Raw genomic sequence first — 16,243 nt, forward strand, 5'->3', positions numbered from 1 at the left:
TATTTATATTAAAGTGAACCTCAGAGCCTTAGGATTCCTGACAAGGGAAGTTGTTTTTGTTGAAATTCTAATGAGGTCCACTGTGGATTATATCCAAGAGAGATTATGGTCTGATTTTATTATAGAATTCACTCTCATCTTTTCATATTATTCAGGAGATTGTATTAATACACCTGGCAGTCAAAATCATATTCTCATCTTTGTGAACAAAATCAAATTTTCATCTTCTTTTCCTCACTTTGACGTTTTGAATGTGTTTAACCCTTGTGATGTTTGGAATTCATTTTAACATGCTTCAGTGAAAAAGCAGAGTGGCAGGAGAAAAGATGGAATGAGAATGGCAGAGCTGACATCTGCTGAAGCCGGGCAATGAGGCATGAAGATTCCTCATTTAGTTCTGTCTCTCTCCTTTTGTATATCTTTGAACATTTCCATAGTGTAATGTTAATAAAAGAGATGTCTTATTTCTCAAAAATACAACAAGCAGTTTTTTACACTATTTAACTGGAGGAACCTAAGTACCACCCCAGCCATCTGGTGATTCTCAAGAAGGAAGAACTGTGGTTTTAGTTTTATCAGCTTGATTTGTCACTTTGCCAAACCAGTCATCCAGATAACCCCATGTGTCTTAACAGTGGTTATGCTTAAAATAGCAAAGGTACCTACTGTGTTGGAATTTTTGTAGTAGAAATAGATCGATGTTTATCATTAATACTTAAGGGATATGCATATGATGTATGAAGTATATTGGTGGCTTCATTTTATACATAACGTGGACATAGTTGGGAGCAAAGATGTTTGTATTGTAAGTCATCTGTTTTAAATAGATACCAGTAGTCATTTAAAATTAACTTAAAATTAGTATCAGTGTTCAGGTATATCCTAGGAGTTGACCTGTCTAGATTGTGTGTGTTTGTTCTTTTATTTTGTAAGCACTTAAAAAATTATATTTAGAATTTTTGTCTAAAACAGATTGCTATCCAATCATTTAGTCAAAAGGATTCTTTTAAAATTAAGATTGATATCCACAGTAGCACAACATCTTAGTAGTTTTGTCTCTCTTTTTTTTAAACAAGTTTTATGCACCCTGGTGTGGCCATTGTAAAAAACTGGAACCGATTTGGAATGAAGTTGGTCTTGAGATGAAAAGTATTGGTTCTCCAGTTAAAGTTGGAAAGATGGATGCTACTTCCTATTCTAGTAAGCTTTTATTTAGTTTATTATTCTATTGTTTTCTTAATGATAATGTTTTAATTACATGAAGCAGTATTCAAGGTAAGAGGAAGACTTTTTTTTGCTTATGTAAAATTAAAGTTATTTTAGAGATTTCAGACTATATATTTTATGAGTTAGATGAATTAACCATTGAATGTATATATTGTAATCTTATACCTAACATAGCTGTATAAGACGCTGTTCCTCTGTTGAGCCCACTTGAGAGAATCTTTTTGGTTTGTTTGTTTTTTTAGGGCCACACCCATAGCATATGGAAGTTTCCAGGCTAGGGATAGAATTGGAGCTACAGCCACAGCAATGCCAGATCTGAGCTGTGTATGCAACCTACACCACAGCTCATGGCAACGCCGGATCCTTAACCCACTGATCAGGGCCGGGGATCGAACCCACGTCCTCATGGATACTAGTCGGGTTTGTTACTACTGAGCCACAAGGGGGAACTCCTTCAGAGAATCATTTGCCTAAGACAGCTACGGAAACTTAAATATTGGACTCTTGGTGTAGCTCTTTGGGTTAAGAATGAGAGTTTGCTGTCTGAGCAGCCTCAGTGGCCTGGTAGGGGAGTAGATGGGTATGTGAAGGCTGAGCTGAGTTAGGATAAATACAAGTGAGGATCAGGAAAGTATTCACATTAGAGAGCATATTAAAGAAAAATCATAGAGCTGAGAATAACCTTAGTAGGTCTCTACCAGAGACTAGAGTGTCTTCCAGCAGAGGCTGGCAAACCCTAGCCCTGGATGTGGCCTGGTCCCCATACCTGCTTTACAAATAGAGCTCTATTGGAACAGTTGCTCTCCTTTGTTTACCATTGTCTATGGGTGTTTAGGGTCCCAGAGGCAGAATCGAGTAGTTGTAACAGAGACTGTAGACCCCATGAAGCCTAAAATATTGATTATCAGACCCTGGATCAATCTTAAAGGATATGGAAAAAGGCAAAACTAAGTTGACAGAAGTATGAAGTATCGTACAGAATTGGAAAGAGTATAGCTTCAGGAAGTAGATCACACCCTGGCTCTGCCTTCTGCTTTTGCCCTGTAACATGAGGAAAGTTTCTTAACGTCTCTAGACTTTGATTTCCACACTGGCAAATATTTAATTGTAGTGCATCTTTCATTGGTTGTTTGGAGATTAGAATGATGTAGCACATGTGAAGCCCCTTGTAGTGTCCAATACATGTAGGTTCCCTTTTCCTTTAATTAATGAAGAAAGTAGAATTATGAAATGTGCATTTCATTTTAGGAAATCAGCATTGTACTCTGGATACAGCTTTGGAAATAGGTAGACTTATGTTGTAATCCCAACTCTGTCTTATCTACTTTTGTAGCTTTGAGAAGGTGCCTAACTTCTCCTAATTTCAGTTTCCTTGTCTGTAAATGAGAGTGGTAATTCTCAAAGTTGTAAGATTTATTTCTTATTCCAAACCCATAGCACAGTGGCTAGCACATATAAAGTGCTAAGGGATAGTACCAGATTTTAAGAGCCTCTCAAGTGGGACAAAGTGTTTTGGATTTATCAGTTGTCAATTGAGAGTTAATTCACAATTTTGAGAAGGCAGATAATTTAATAAAAATATTTTTTGGCAGAAACATATAGGATGGAATGAAGAGTTAGAGACAGAAAGGTCATCTAGGCTGACTTTTGTATGCATCTTGATTTAGGACGCTGGGGGGCCAGACTTGGGTGGTTGGTCGGGAAGTCAAGGGGAAACAGTAATTCTTACAGACATTTCTAAGGGTTGAATAACAGATGTGGTAGGTTAAATAACAGATGTCCCCCATGGGGACGCAGGTTGGATCCCTGGCCTTGCTTAGTGGGTTAAGGATCCTGCATTGCCATGAGCTGTGGTATAGGTTGCAGATGCTGCTCTGATACGGTGTTGCTGTGGCTGTAGTGTAGGCTGGCAGCTATAGCTCCGATTCGACCCCTAGCATGGGAACCTCTGCGAATGCAGCCCTAAAAAGACCAAAAAAAAAAAAAAAAAAAAAAAAAAATTGCAAAGAACAGTGTACGATTCTTAGCATAGTTCACACTGAACTCCATTACCATTGGTTAAATGGAAAAGAGTAATTTAATTTTGTGTGTGTTTTCATGTTAGCAGTTGTTTTGAATTTGTGGTATTTTGCTTTATTAATAATGTTTGGTAATATAAGGAACTAAAGTGCAGGTGAGATGTTGGAACTGGAGTTATTGAGTCACAGAAGTGAATTGCTGTGACTTTAAAGAGAGAGAGAAACTAATATGCTTGAGTTGATATTTCTTGAAATAAGCTTTTTACAAGGTTTAAGAAATTATTCCTTTCAGCTGTTGCTCCTGAGAGTAAGTTCTTGTATCTAGCCATATATTTTGATTAGACATGCATATACATATATTCTTCAAGTATTCATTTCACTCAGATGATAATTAATAAGGATAAGTAAATTGGTGTTTAGAGTTTGATGTCAGTGATGGATGCATAGTTCCTTTATTAAAGAATCAAGAAGATGTTTTATGTGCTATAGAAAAAAAGTAAATCTTCAAAAACTCATCTAAATATTACAAATAGATTTTGGCATATAATTCTTAAAATTTTCTTGAATATTTCAAGGCAGCTCAAATATAGACAATTTAGTAAAACTTGGAATTAAACAGATGAAGAAATTGAATTTTTTTTCAGGCTCTCTGTTGGCCATGTTTTAAGTCTAACTGTAGAGCCCTGAAGGATTTGCTCTTTTGTATATGTCTCTTTCATCCGTATAGTTTACTTTTCAGATAGAGCATCAGTGTTTCCCGGCATTTAGGCTGCAGGCTACATGCATCAGGTCACCTGGAGTGCTCAATATAAATTCATATTGCAAAGGCCAAATGAAAATCTCTGAGATTGGTCATTAGAATTTGTATTTTTAACATGGACTTTAGGTGATTCTGATGCACACTCAAGTTAGAGAATCACAAAGTGAAGTATTATTTTGATGGATAGCTATTTATAGGATTTCAGTTGGAGTGGGTTAGGATTATTCAGTGATTAAGTGTAGAAAACCTCTCAGGCTATTTGAGGGTAGATTATTTCTCAGTCATGTAGCTGCAGTGCCTGAAAGTAAATGCTGTCACACCCAGTCCAACAAATCTCTGTGTATAGAATTTTCTGAAGTAGAGAGAGTTGAACTGTCATGATTTATCCTGCCCTGTGTTTGGAATTGTATCAAAAGTTTCTTGATGTATGGTTTTAACTAATGATATTGTAATTAAATAACATTAAAAAGTTATATAATTTCCAGTGTAAATTTAGACATTATTTTAGACTTTCTTTTTGTACATATTCCTTCAAAAATAAGCACAAAAACTGTTTCTCAAAATTTCAGGAGTTAAAAATGTTATGGTGTTAACCTGTAATTATGCACTAATTTCTATTATGAAACCATTGAAATTCTACTTATTGCTCAGCCTAAGTTTGACATTTTATAGTAAAGATTATCTGTTATCTGTCTTTGTCAGTACCATTCTTATTCTGATTTCTTGATCCCAGATATCTTTGCAAATCAGTCTTAACTCTTTGGGATTATAGTCAATGACTATATTTCAGAGTTATTCAAACTTGGCACTGTTCGCATTTTGGGCCAGGTACTTATTCGTTGGCGGGGGGGTGTTAAGTAAGTGATTCCTGTGCATTGAGGATGGTTAGAATTCCATTGGCCTTCACCCCTTAGATCCCGGCAGCACTCCTCTCTCTCCACCTGCCAAGTTGTGGCAGCAGGAAATGTCTCCAGACATTGCTAGTGTCTCTTGGAGGGCAGAGTCTCCCCCAGTTGGGAATTTCTTTTTATTTTTTTATTCTCTTCTAATGTTAAATGCATAGTGACTCCCAGTAAATACTAAGAAAAAAGAGTAATTTTGAGCAAAAAAGGGTTTCAGATTGATTCCACTCCTCATTTCTTTCTTTTCATTGTGTAGATGAAGTAACAGAAAGTAATTAGCAGTGAAATGACTGAGTAATTTCAAATACCAAAGTTGGAGGCAGAATTAGGCCCAGATCCAAGATCACCATGATTCAAATTTAGGCCTGTCTTGACCATCAAGATACTGTCATTTCAAGGAGAAAACATGAAATGGGGTTTTATGCTTAACCTCATTTTCTGAACATTTACAATTACAAAATTTCAAGGGAAGTTAATCATGTTACAGTTGGATTCTTCAGCTTGTAAAGGAACTGATCTCAGGTTTTGCTACAAACCATTCTTCTCTGATATGAAAAAACAAAGAACAAAAAATTTATCCTGAGACTTGAGTTTCAGTATGGGCCCTGCTACCTAATCACTGCTTGCTTTCTAACAAGTTACCAAGTGTTCCAAAGTTTTACTTTGAAAGATAATGTTAGCACCCTTCATCCACCCTCACAAAATTGTTTTGAGGTGTAGTTGAGGGTATATTAAAGCCAGTTATAAGATACTCTTCACATGCAAGTTCTTATTAATATTAGTCAAAAGATAATTAGTTAACAGTGAAGTCATGATCAAGAATAGGAGAAAATGGACCCAACATTTGAGGGTCTCTATGTGCCAGACTCTCTGTAAGATGCTTTTCCACATTTACTGACTTAAATGTCACCCAGGAGTTCCCGTCGTGGCACAGCAGAAACGAATCCGACTAGGAACCATGAGGTTGCGGGTTCAATTCCTGACCTTGCTTAGTGGGTTAAGGATCCGGCATGCCATGAGCTGTGGTGTAGGTCGCAGACATGGCTCGGATCTGGCGTTGCTGTGGCTGTGGCATAGGCCAGCAGCTATAGTTCCAATAAGACCCCTAGCCTAGGAATCTCCATATGCCGCTGGTGTGGCCCTTAAAAGACGAAAAGACAAAAAAAAAATTAAAAATAAAAAGTAAATGTCATCCATAGCCCCACAAGATGAGTGATATCCTCAGAAGGGGAAACAATCCAGAATTAAGGAGCTTATGTAGAACGAATGATAAATGGAGAAGTTTGTAACTCCTTGTGTGCTTTTTTATTATATAATCATTTACATCTAGAAAAACCTACCTTTGGAGTTTTAACAGTCATTGTCAATTGAAATTCTATCAAAAATGAAAGTTAATACTCAAAGAACCAAGGGGCTAAAGGGTGGTTAGTATCATCTCTATCTTATAGATAAGGAAACTGAGATCAAGGAAATTAAGTGATGGGGTGAAGTGTGGAGGAAAGGTTTTCTCTCTGAGCCTATTATAAGAACTATAACATCAGCTGTAAAATACCACTGTATTTTTTCACTGATTGCACATTTCATCTTCTTTATTTGATTTGTTTATAAATAAATTTGCACTAAATTATGTAAAGAATTGCTAGTAGGCTATAACCTTTCCTTTGGTCAACAGATTAGTCTTTATGTTTTGGCAGTTTTTAATGAGTTTTATTTGAAGGTACTAAGGGCTTATATTTACCTGCCTTCTTAATTTGGGATGGAGAGCATTAAAAATGTACTTTATCCACATCTACGTTTTTTTCTTGGAAGAGGGCAGTCTTAGTAATGGCAGTCTTCAATTAGAGTATACTTGACACAAAAATATTTGCAAATGATATGAGCACTAAAGGATTAATACCAGAATATACAAACAGTTCATATAACTCAATACCAAAAAAAAAAAGTCAAAAAATGGGCAGAAGATGTGAATAGACATTTTTTCCAAAGAAGACACACAGATGGCTAACAGGCGCACATGAAAAGATGCTTAACATCCCTAATTATTAGAAACACCACAATGGGATATCACCTCACACCCAACAGAAGAACTGCTCTCCAAAAGCCTGCAAATATGGAGTTCCTTCATGGCTCAGTGGTTAATGAACCCAGCTAGCATTCATGAGGACGTGGGATCGAATCCTGGCTGTGCTCAGGGTTTAGGATCCAGTGTTGCCATGAGCTATGGTGTAAGTTGCAGACGCGGCTCGGATCCAGCACTGCTGTGGATGTGTCATAGGCCGGCAGCTACAGCTCTGATTCAACCCCTAGCCAAGTAACCTCCATATGCTGTGGGTGTGGGCCTAAAGAAGACAAAAAAAAAAAAAAAAAAAAAAAAAAAAAGCCTACAAATAAACACTGGTGAGGACAGAGAGAAAAGGGAGCCCTAGTACAGTGTTGGTGGGAATGCAAATTAGTATAGCGACTATGAAAACAATGTGGAGAGTTTTTAAAAAACTAAAAATAGAGCTATTGTATGATCCAGAAATCCCATTCCTGGGTATATATCTGGAAAGAATGAAAACTCTAATTTGAAAAGATAAATGCACCCTAATGTTCACAGTAGCACTATTTATGGTAGTAGCCAAGACATAGAAACAACCCACGTTTCTTGAGAAGATGTGGAGTATTACTCAGCCATAAAAAAGAATGAAATTCTGCCATTTGCAACAACATGGATGGACCTAGAAAGTGTTATGTTTAGGGAAATAAGTTACATAGAGAAAGAGAAATACACATTATTACTTATTTGTGGAATCTGAAAGAAAAAAAAACAAATGACTGTATGTGACAAAACTGAAATGGATTTACAGATATAGAAGACTAGTGGATTAGAGTGGGAAGAGGGAAGCAAGGAGGGGCCAGATAGGGATGTGGAACTAAGAGATACAAACTAGTATGTATAAAATAAATAAGCAACACTGATATATTGTACAGTATAGCACAGGGAAATATAGCCATATTTTATAACTTTAAATGTCCTAGCTGCCTTTAATTTGTATATAGTCTATAAAAATATTGAATCATGCTATTCACCTAAAACTAACATAATATTGTAAATCAGCTATACATCAATAAAATATATATGTTTATGTGTGTGTGTTTACTGAGTTCCTATTTTTGTTACCTATTTTTTTGTTGCTTCTAATAAAAGGCAGTGTTGATCACTGTCCAGAACCTTCTGGTCACCTCTTTCTGTATGTTTAAAGAAGAAGCTCCTAGAGTTGAGAAAAGAATAAAGAGAGATTTTGGGTATTACTTGCCACAAGTTTACTTTATTCTTGTATATTGGTGGGAAGTGATGAGAAACCAGAATTAATACTGAAGTGATTCATAAATCAGAACCCACTTAGAAAAATAGTTTTCTTATACTCATTTGTGATAATATTCTAGAAAGGAAAGAAAATTAACAAAGGGTAAGATGTTAGTAAATATAGTATACTTTGTATATACTAGTATAGTTGTATGAATATACTGTATTTGGTCTACTGAGAATATTTTGTCTTCTTTCCTGTCCTAGCTGCCTTTAATTTGTAAAGCAGTATAGTATTAATTTTCTATAATGGTGACTATACCTCTGAAAGTCTTAATTCTCTATTGTTTGCTTATTTTCATTATTATTTCTTCTTTCCCTCAAAAAGATGCCATTGTAGTGTCATTTTAATTAATGTGAGGATTTCACAATAACCTTTGAATAAGTGGAATTACCCTAGGTTATTACAAAAGCAGAAACTTTTTAAGTGCATAAAATTGCTTTTAGATCATATATTGACTGCAGAAATTACAATTCATATTTTTAACATTAAAATACAAAGCAGTTCTTTTAAGATGCAAAAAACAATAAAGGAAGAAATGGGCCTTTTTTTTAAAGAAATATTCATCCTGAAAATGAAGTCAGATGAGAAGGGAGACTTTTTATATATGTGTGTGTATATAAATTTATATATACATATAAAACAATATATTTTAAAACAAATATTTAAGAGATTAAAAGCGTATTCTTTTGACATTTATTTTTTATTTTGTCATAGTGTTTTTTAGGCTATAGGTTGGATTATTAAGTATTTTGAATGAGAATGTCATGTTTTTTTCCTTTTTGTATTTGTTTACATTCTTTTTTAAGAGTTAGAAACAGTATATCTATATGGGTTTATATAAGTATATCTATATTTTTTAAGTAAAAGGCTCATTTATTACCTAGTTTCTCATTTAAAAAAAATTTAGAATTGTTTATTCTTTTTCTTATCAAGGCATTGCTTCAGAGTTTGGAGTTCGAGGTTATCCAACAATTAAGCTGTAAGTTGAGTGTTGTATGTTTATATGTGTATTTTTATTAGTTCACTCTTCTTACGTTTTATTACATTAATTTTAGTCACTTCCTTGGAGGATTGAAGACTTGGGCTCAGCAGTTCTTTCTAGGTGCAGTTTGTGATCACAGGAGAGGGACTGCATCTTTGTGCTTTTCTTTATTACCTAAGTAAATGTGTTGTTTACAGCTGATTCACCAAGCGTGTTTTGGGTTTACTGTGACAGGTGCTGAGCAGGGCATGGTGTACAGTTGTTAATTAGGAAAGGTCTTTTACCCCTGAGGAGCTCCAGAGTGTATTCTGTTTAACTTGTGAATCCTGTCTCCTAATAAATTTTACTTTTCTGTAGTTTAAATAGATGTGTCATTAGAGATGAAAGGAACAAAGAATCTCATCTGTAGATGTTAATCCAGTATGATACAGAGTGTATACATTAGAAGAGATGGTGTGATAGTCCTGGAGAATATAATCATGTTTTTATTGAATTTTCTCATGAGTTTAATCCTGACCTCATCCTTACTTTGACAATGTGGAGAGTTGAGAAATTATTTTGAAGCTATTTTTTATAATAAAGTTATTTTAGTATTTTAAAATCTCAAATTGTAAATTTTGGGATGATCTTAATTTTATTTCTTGGGTTTTTTATTGACCTCCCTCCTTCCCTTACTATTTAAAAATGTTTACTAAGCTTCTTTTACTTTCTTGTGTTAGTAAATTATTTTTTCTATTCCTTCTGTTTAATTATAGGTGTTCTATTGTGCTTTCTCAATTTTTTAAAAATTTCAGTTATTTGGTCACATAATTCATTGGCAGGCTTTTGGAAAATTAATTTTCTAGAAGAGGTATTCTTATGCATTATTTTAGTCTGTAATCTTGGAGCATCTTTCACATTCCTCTGATGTCATATTGCCTCAAATTGGTTTTACCTTTACCAAAATACCTTTAATTCTGTGTCCTTTCACTCACCTTTTAATAAAGATAGGATTATAATGTTTTGACAAGTTCTTGACTGTGAATGTGTGTATTACTCATGTTTTAGAGGGCATAGACACAGTGCACCTATCTGAGTGAAGTATTTTCATGTAATTTGAATAAAATACAACCTTTTTCTTTATATTTTGAGTTGTTGGTTGCCTGAAGGCAGTTATCTGCTGTTTTTTACATGATTATACTACTTCTGAAACTCCACTGCATTTACTTATTTATATACTGTAATTTGTGTGACAGTAGTAATTAACATTAGATATGAAAACAGTTGAAATAATCTAAACTTCTACCCTTTTTTTTCTTTTTAAGATTAAAGGGGGACTTGGCATATAATTACAGAGGACCACGAACTAAAGATGATATAATCGAGTTTGCTCACAGAGTATCTGGGTAAGTTTGTTATGAAGGGCCTTTACTATATGATATTTTAAAAAGAAATGTATTTTAAAATGATGTGTATTTTAATAGACCATATTAAACATACATATTTTTATGTATTTAACTTAAATAAAATTTGTCTATTTATTTATAAGGAATGTTAGGGTTGTATAACATGTGCAAAGAGATCCTCTAGAGAAATAAAAAGGTCTATGATCTGTGTTATGTACGTGTTAACCTCACATTTAAATTCAGTTTGTGTATAGAAGAATTTTTTCCCAATGGATTTTTAACACATTTTCAAAACTTGATTACATCTAACAACTGTGTGGATCTTAATTTTTATTTCATTATCATTTTGCTTTTGTATTGCCTGGTTTATGATTTATTTTTATTTAACCTTTCAATTTTAAGAGAAACCCCACAATATTAAGTTCCGAATATTCTTGGGCTTTAATCCCTGGCCTGTGATAGCAGAATGTGCTCTTCAGATGTAGTTGAGATACTTCATCTTTCACATGCTCCTTCATGCCAACTGTGAGGTATTGCACATTTTGCTTAGAATGTAGCATAACTAGAACCCAGAAATCTTTTTTAGTTATAGATCTCTGAAGTTTCACTGTTAAAAAAACAGAAATTCTTTTGTGTTTCCTTTTGGTTTGAATGTGATGTTTTTTGTTTTTTAAATTAACGTCTTTGGCTCAGTGGTTAACGAATCCGACTAGGAACCATGAGATTGCGGGTTTGATCCCCGGCCTCGCTCCTTGGGTTAAGGATCCGGTGTTGCTGTGAGCTGTGGTGTAGGTCACAGACGAGGCTCGGATCCTGCATTGCTGTGGCTGTGGTGTAGGCTGGCAGCTACAGCTCCGATTAGACCCCTAGCCTGGGAACCTCCGCATGCCGAGAGAGCGACCCTAGAAAAAGGCAAAAAGACAAAAAATAAATATATAAATAAAATTTAAAAATTAAAAAAAAAATAAATAAATTACATCTTGGTGATGTGTAATAAAGTTGGTGCTTGAAATTATTTAATGTGATTGTGTATAACTTTTTGAAGAGAACATTTATCAAGATAGTTAACCTACTTTGACTTTAAAAGTATAGGCACTTAGGAGTTTTACAGGGTATATTATATTGATAGCTTTAAATCACTTTACAGCAAATCAAAATATTGGGATGGATTTGTTGGATGGTATGGTGCTATCTAGCTTAAATTGTTTGAGAAAAGTCATAGAATTAGGAATGAATTTTGTATATTAATGTGTGCAAAACTTTAATATAGTTTTCACTGTTTTTTCTCATTGATTACATATTTCATTTTCTTTATTTGCTTTTTGCATAAATAAATGTTAAGATATTTTTATATTATATGAGGGGGTCGCTAGTAGGATTACTTCATTCCTCAGTGGTTTAAGTTATTAGTCTTTATGTTTTGGCAGTTTTTAATGAGTTTTAGTTTAAGCTTAAGATGGCCTTCTGATGTAACTAGGAGCGACTCTATTGCAAAGGAAATTTCAAGAGTCTGTTCTGGAGTTGCGTCATTTACCAGTTAATTACAAAAAGTATTAAAATAGAGGTTAGAATAGAGTGATGCAATGCATTTAAAGAATTGTGCATTTTGAAAGTATGTTTGCCTTTGCAAAATACATTTTGTTCTTTTTGCAAATGTGGTGGAGTAAAAATCTGGTAATATAGGCCACATTTAAGAGAAGACTGCCTCTTAGCTTTTAATGATACTCTGTAAGCAATATATTTTATAATAACTTTTGATTTATTTCTTAGTGTATTAGGCTTGAAATATGATTGTATAATACAACTTTTCATAGTTTTGTTTTCTTTTTATGAGATTATTTTTTTGGGAGGGCTGCACCTGTGGCATATGGAAATTCCTCGGGCAAGAAGCCAAATCAGAGCTGCAGCTGCCAGCCTCCACCATAGCCACAGCAACACAGGATACAACATCTGAGCCACATTTGCAACTTACACCACAGCTTGCAGTAATGCCAGATTCTTAACCCACTTGACAAGGACAGGGATCGAAGCTGCATCCTCACAGACACTACGTCAGGTCCTTAACCCACTGAGCCACAATGGGAACGCCTATGAAATTCTTATATGCTACTGTGACTATCACTTTCCATTTTATTTTTCCTGAAAAGAGTAATAAACTTACCAAATATTTTAATTTTAACCTTTAATAGGGTATTTTAAAACTATATAGCATTTAAATGGACAGAGGAAAACATAAATACTCTAATACAATATTATAAACTCCCAGGATAGTATTTTGCAGTATATTGTGTGAATGATCTTTGAAAGGGGAAAAACATAATTCTCATGTGGATTGTTTTGTTTATAGCTGAGGAGTCTAAATGGATTATAGTTCCCATCTTTGCCTATGAAAACAGTAAGATGATATTCTCTAAAGGAATTTTTTAAGGCTTATTTATTTAGTTAGTTAGTTTTTGCTTTTTAGGGCCACACCTGTGGCATATGGAAGTTCCCAGGCTAGGGTTTGAATCGGTTGATCCCCGACCCACTCATTGGGGCCAGAGATCAAACCTGCATGCCTCATGGATACTAGTTGGATTTGTTTCCACTGTGCCACAATGGGAACACCAAGGTTATTTTTTTAACTGATATATTAAATCATAGGTACTATATTTTTGTTATATGGGTATAATTGTGTACATGGAGTATAGTTTATTGTATTTATGTGGATTGATTTACATAAAATGCAGTCAGTACAGTATTAAAAGTACAAAGAGTATTTGTAACTCTAGATATGGTCGCCTGGCATATAATAGGAGTAAATTATGTACTATCTTTAGTTCAAGTGCAAGTTTTTTTGTTTTCTTTTCAAACAGAGCTCTAATTCGACCACTTCCAAGTCAGCAAATGTTTGAACATGTGCAAAAGAGGCATCGTGTATTTTTTGTCTATATAGGTGGAGAGTCACCTTTGAAGGTATCAGATGATTTTATTTGTTTAACTCACAAACACAGATGTATTATATTTTAATTTTCCATATATAACCAAGACTTCACCAAAACTCGGGACTTAAGTCACTCTTATTAGAAATACTTTAGTTCAATCTAAGTATTTTTATAATGAAAATACTTTGTCATATAGCTTCTGTAGTGTTTGCCTTCATGAAGCAGAATTGAGTTAAAAGTGGGTAGATGTTACCTGCTTTACTATTTCTTCTATTATTGACCCAGTTATTTAAATTCTGTATTGCTCTTCAGCATTTTGAGTCTTTGAGACTGCAGAATGCACTTTGAGTGTAAACTTCTTAAAGGCAAAATCTCAGTCTTAAGATTATTGAATATGTATGTATGTGTTTGCATGTGTGGATGCAAACATATCCCTCTTCCTAGAATTATAATCAAAGTAAATTAAATAAATATGAATTGAACTTGTTTAATGAACTTTATCTGAAGGTGTATAAAAACAGCTACAATAGTCTTTTGCCTTAGAAGCAGTTTATTTCACTTCCTTGTATTTCATCATTTCACATGAAAGGACTTAAGGTAGCACATTGAGATTATACTACTTATCAATAGTACTGCTTGCTCTGAGTGTATAATGAGGAATGAATTTTGATCTTAATTAGTATTTAAAGTCACCTTTTTTCTGTTTGTATCTTCACAGGAGAAATACATTGATGCTGCTTCAGAATTAATTGTGTATACATACTTTTTTTCTGCCTCAGAAGAAGTCGTTCCTGAGGTAATATTTAAAATTGCATTTTAAATACTGTATTAATTAATATACAAATATATTTAACTAAAGGACTTTAGTATTAACACACTCACATAATCATTCTGTGTGGCTTACCCAAATCATGTCTCTTCTGCTTTGATAATGAATTCTCTGTTATAATTTTACTATTTTGAAATAAGAACAACACAGGTGTAAGAGGCAGGTACCTACTATCCCTTATCATTAGTTGCCATTGTAAGTCCCATTTATAAAGCAGTTGACAGTTTCATCCTGCTCTCATATGTGTCAGCAGACCTTACTGTCCTAACTCCCCAGTGAGGGTGGGGCGCTCAGCATCCGATTCCTCAAGTGAAGTGATGGACTTATTGTTACACAGCCTGGGGTGGGGGGGTGGGGTTACCTCCCCATGCTGACTGTTACCTAAGCCCCTGCTCCTCTTCCATGTCAGAGTGCCTCCTGTCCTTTACTTCCTGATATCTTTGGGTCTGTTAACAACTCTGAGAACATGAGTTCATAAGAATGCCTGGGATGTCTCAGGAGATATCTATTAAGACAGTCCTGGAATGAGTGTGAGATTGACTGTGCTCTTTTTAACTCTTCGTAACTTGTTGTTGTTGTTGTGTTTTTCCCTGTTATCTTTCAATACTTTCAAAGTCATGGATACCAATTAAAAGTTTTCAACCATAAATTCTTACACTTCTGATTTTTGTAGTATGTGACCCTGAAAGAGATGCCCGCCGTGCTTGTTTTCAAAGATGAAACTTACTTTGTTTATGACGGTAAGTTCCAAAGTTTTAACTAACATAAAACACTTTGTTTACTATAGGGCTTAAATGAGGGTGAAATTTAAGGTAAATGCAGCTACTGCTTACGATTCCCATTAGTTGAATGATTGCTGGGTTTTTCTTACCCTTCAGCTTAATAGTTTTCCTCAGTGTTCTTTCATTCTGAGTTTGCCTATAGTGAAATTCTTTTTTTTGTCAGATCATTTGCCTTTTTTAGAAATGAACCCTAATGTAATTTCTATATGTTACTTTAAAATATTCATACTTTTTGAAAGTCTCACATTTCAGACACAGAGAGGTGAAAGAAATAAACCATCTTTGGAGTTCCTGCCATGACACAGCAGAAAGGAATCTGACTAGGAACCATGAGGTTGCAGGTTTGATCCCTGGCCTCGCTCATTGGGCTAAGGATCTGGTGTTGCTGTGAGCTGTGATGTAGGTAGCAGACAAGGCTTAGATCTGGCATTGCTGTGGCTGTGGCATAGGCCAGCACCTGTAACTTTCATTGGACTCCTAGCCTGGGAACCTCCATATGCCGTGGGTCTGGCCCTAAAAAGACAAAAAACTAAAATAAAAATAAACCGTCTTCAACAGTGATGAAGCTCTGGATGTTCATCCCTAGCTTCATCTCTTTCCCTGACAGAAGTAACCATTCACTGGCTATTCAGCATTTCTCTATCAAATCAAATAATGGGTCTATTTAAAAAAATTTTTTTATGATGTCAAACATACATTTTAGTAAAAAGAATGCTGAAATAAAACCCTATGTACATATCTGTCACCCAGGTGAGACAGTTACTAAGATCTTATCACATTTGTTTCAACAATTATCTTCTTATGTTGAAGTATTTTTGCAAATCTCAGTGGCTTTTCATCACTATGTGCTTTATTATGCATTTGTTTAAAAATGTGGCTTTTTGGAGTTTCTTTAAAACATAACACTTAAGTGTTAAGTGCTACAGCACTTAAGAGTAATTCCATGTTATTATCAAACACTTGCTCCCACAGTTCCCAAACTGGGATTGGAGGTAGTTTAGGGCTTTGCAGCAAATTTACTCGAGCACTTGGAGAAATTTCAAGGTCCAACAGAAGTAGTGAAATTCAACATAAGTTTTAA

General features: G+C 34.7%; 1 protein-coding gene across 5 annotated transcripts in view; it reads left to right on the forward strand.

Moving 5' to 3' along the window:
- TMX3 (thioredoxin related transmembrane protein 3) overlaps positions 1 to 16,243 on the forward strand; it is a 43,067-nt gene that overhangs the window by 7,287 nt on the left and 19,537 nt on the right. For 4 of the 5 annotated variants that reach the window (XR_002345979.2, XR_014841116.1, XM_005654478.4 and 1 more), the window contains 6 exons: positions 1,077 to 1,200; positions 9,194 to 9,239; positions 10,547 to 10,627; positions 13,483 to 13,582; positions 14,270 to 14,347; positions 15,054 to 15,120. Coding sequence is in view for 3 of the 5 variants with exons in the window: in XM_005654478.4 (XP_005654535.1) it covers positions 1,077 to 1,200; positions 9,194 to 9,239; positions 10,547 to 10,627; positions 13,483 to 13,582; positions 14,270 to 14,347; positions 15,054 to 15,120 (496 nt within the window). In the remaining 2 variants the exon portion in view is untranslated. The remainder of the gene's footprint in view (positions 1 to 1,076; positions 1,201 to 9,193; positions 9,240 to 10,546; positions 10,628 to 13,482; positions 13,583 to 14,269; positions 14,348 to 15,053; positions 15,121 to 16,243) is intronic. The other variant, XM_085018182.1, reaches the window with a different exon arrangement.

This window comes from Sus scrofa, chromosome 1, assembly GCF_054392235.1.
Source record: "Sus scrofa isolate SSC_HxYL_T2T_F1_AM1 chromosome 1, Sscrofa_HxYL_maternal_Yorkshire_Landrace_v2.0, whole genome shotgun sequence".
Taxonomy (NCBI): Eukaryota; Metazoa; Chordata; class Mammalia; order Artiodactyla; family Suidae; genus Sus; species Sus scrofa.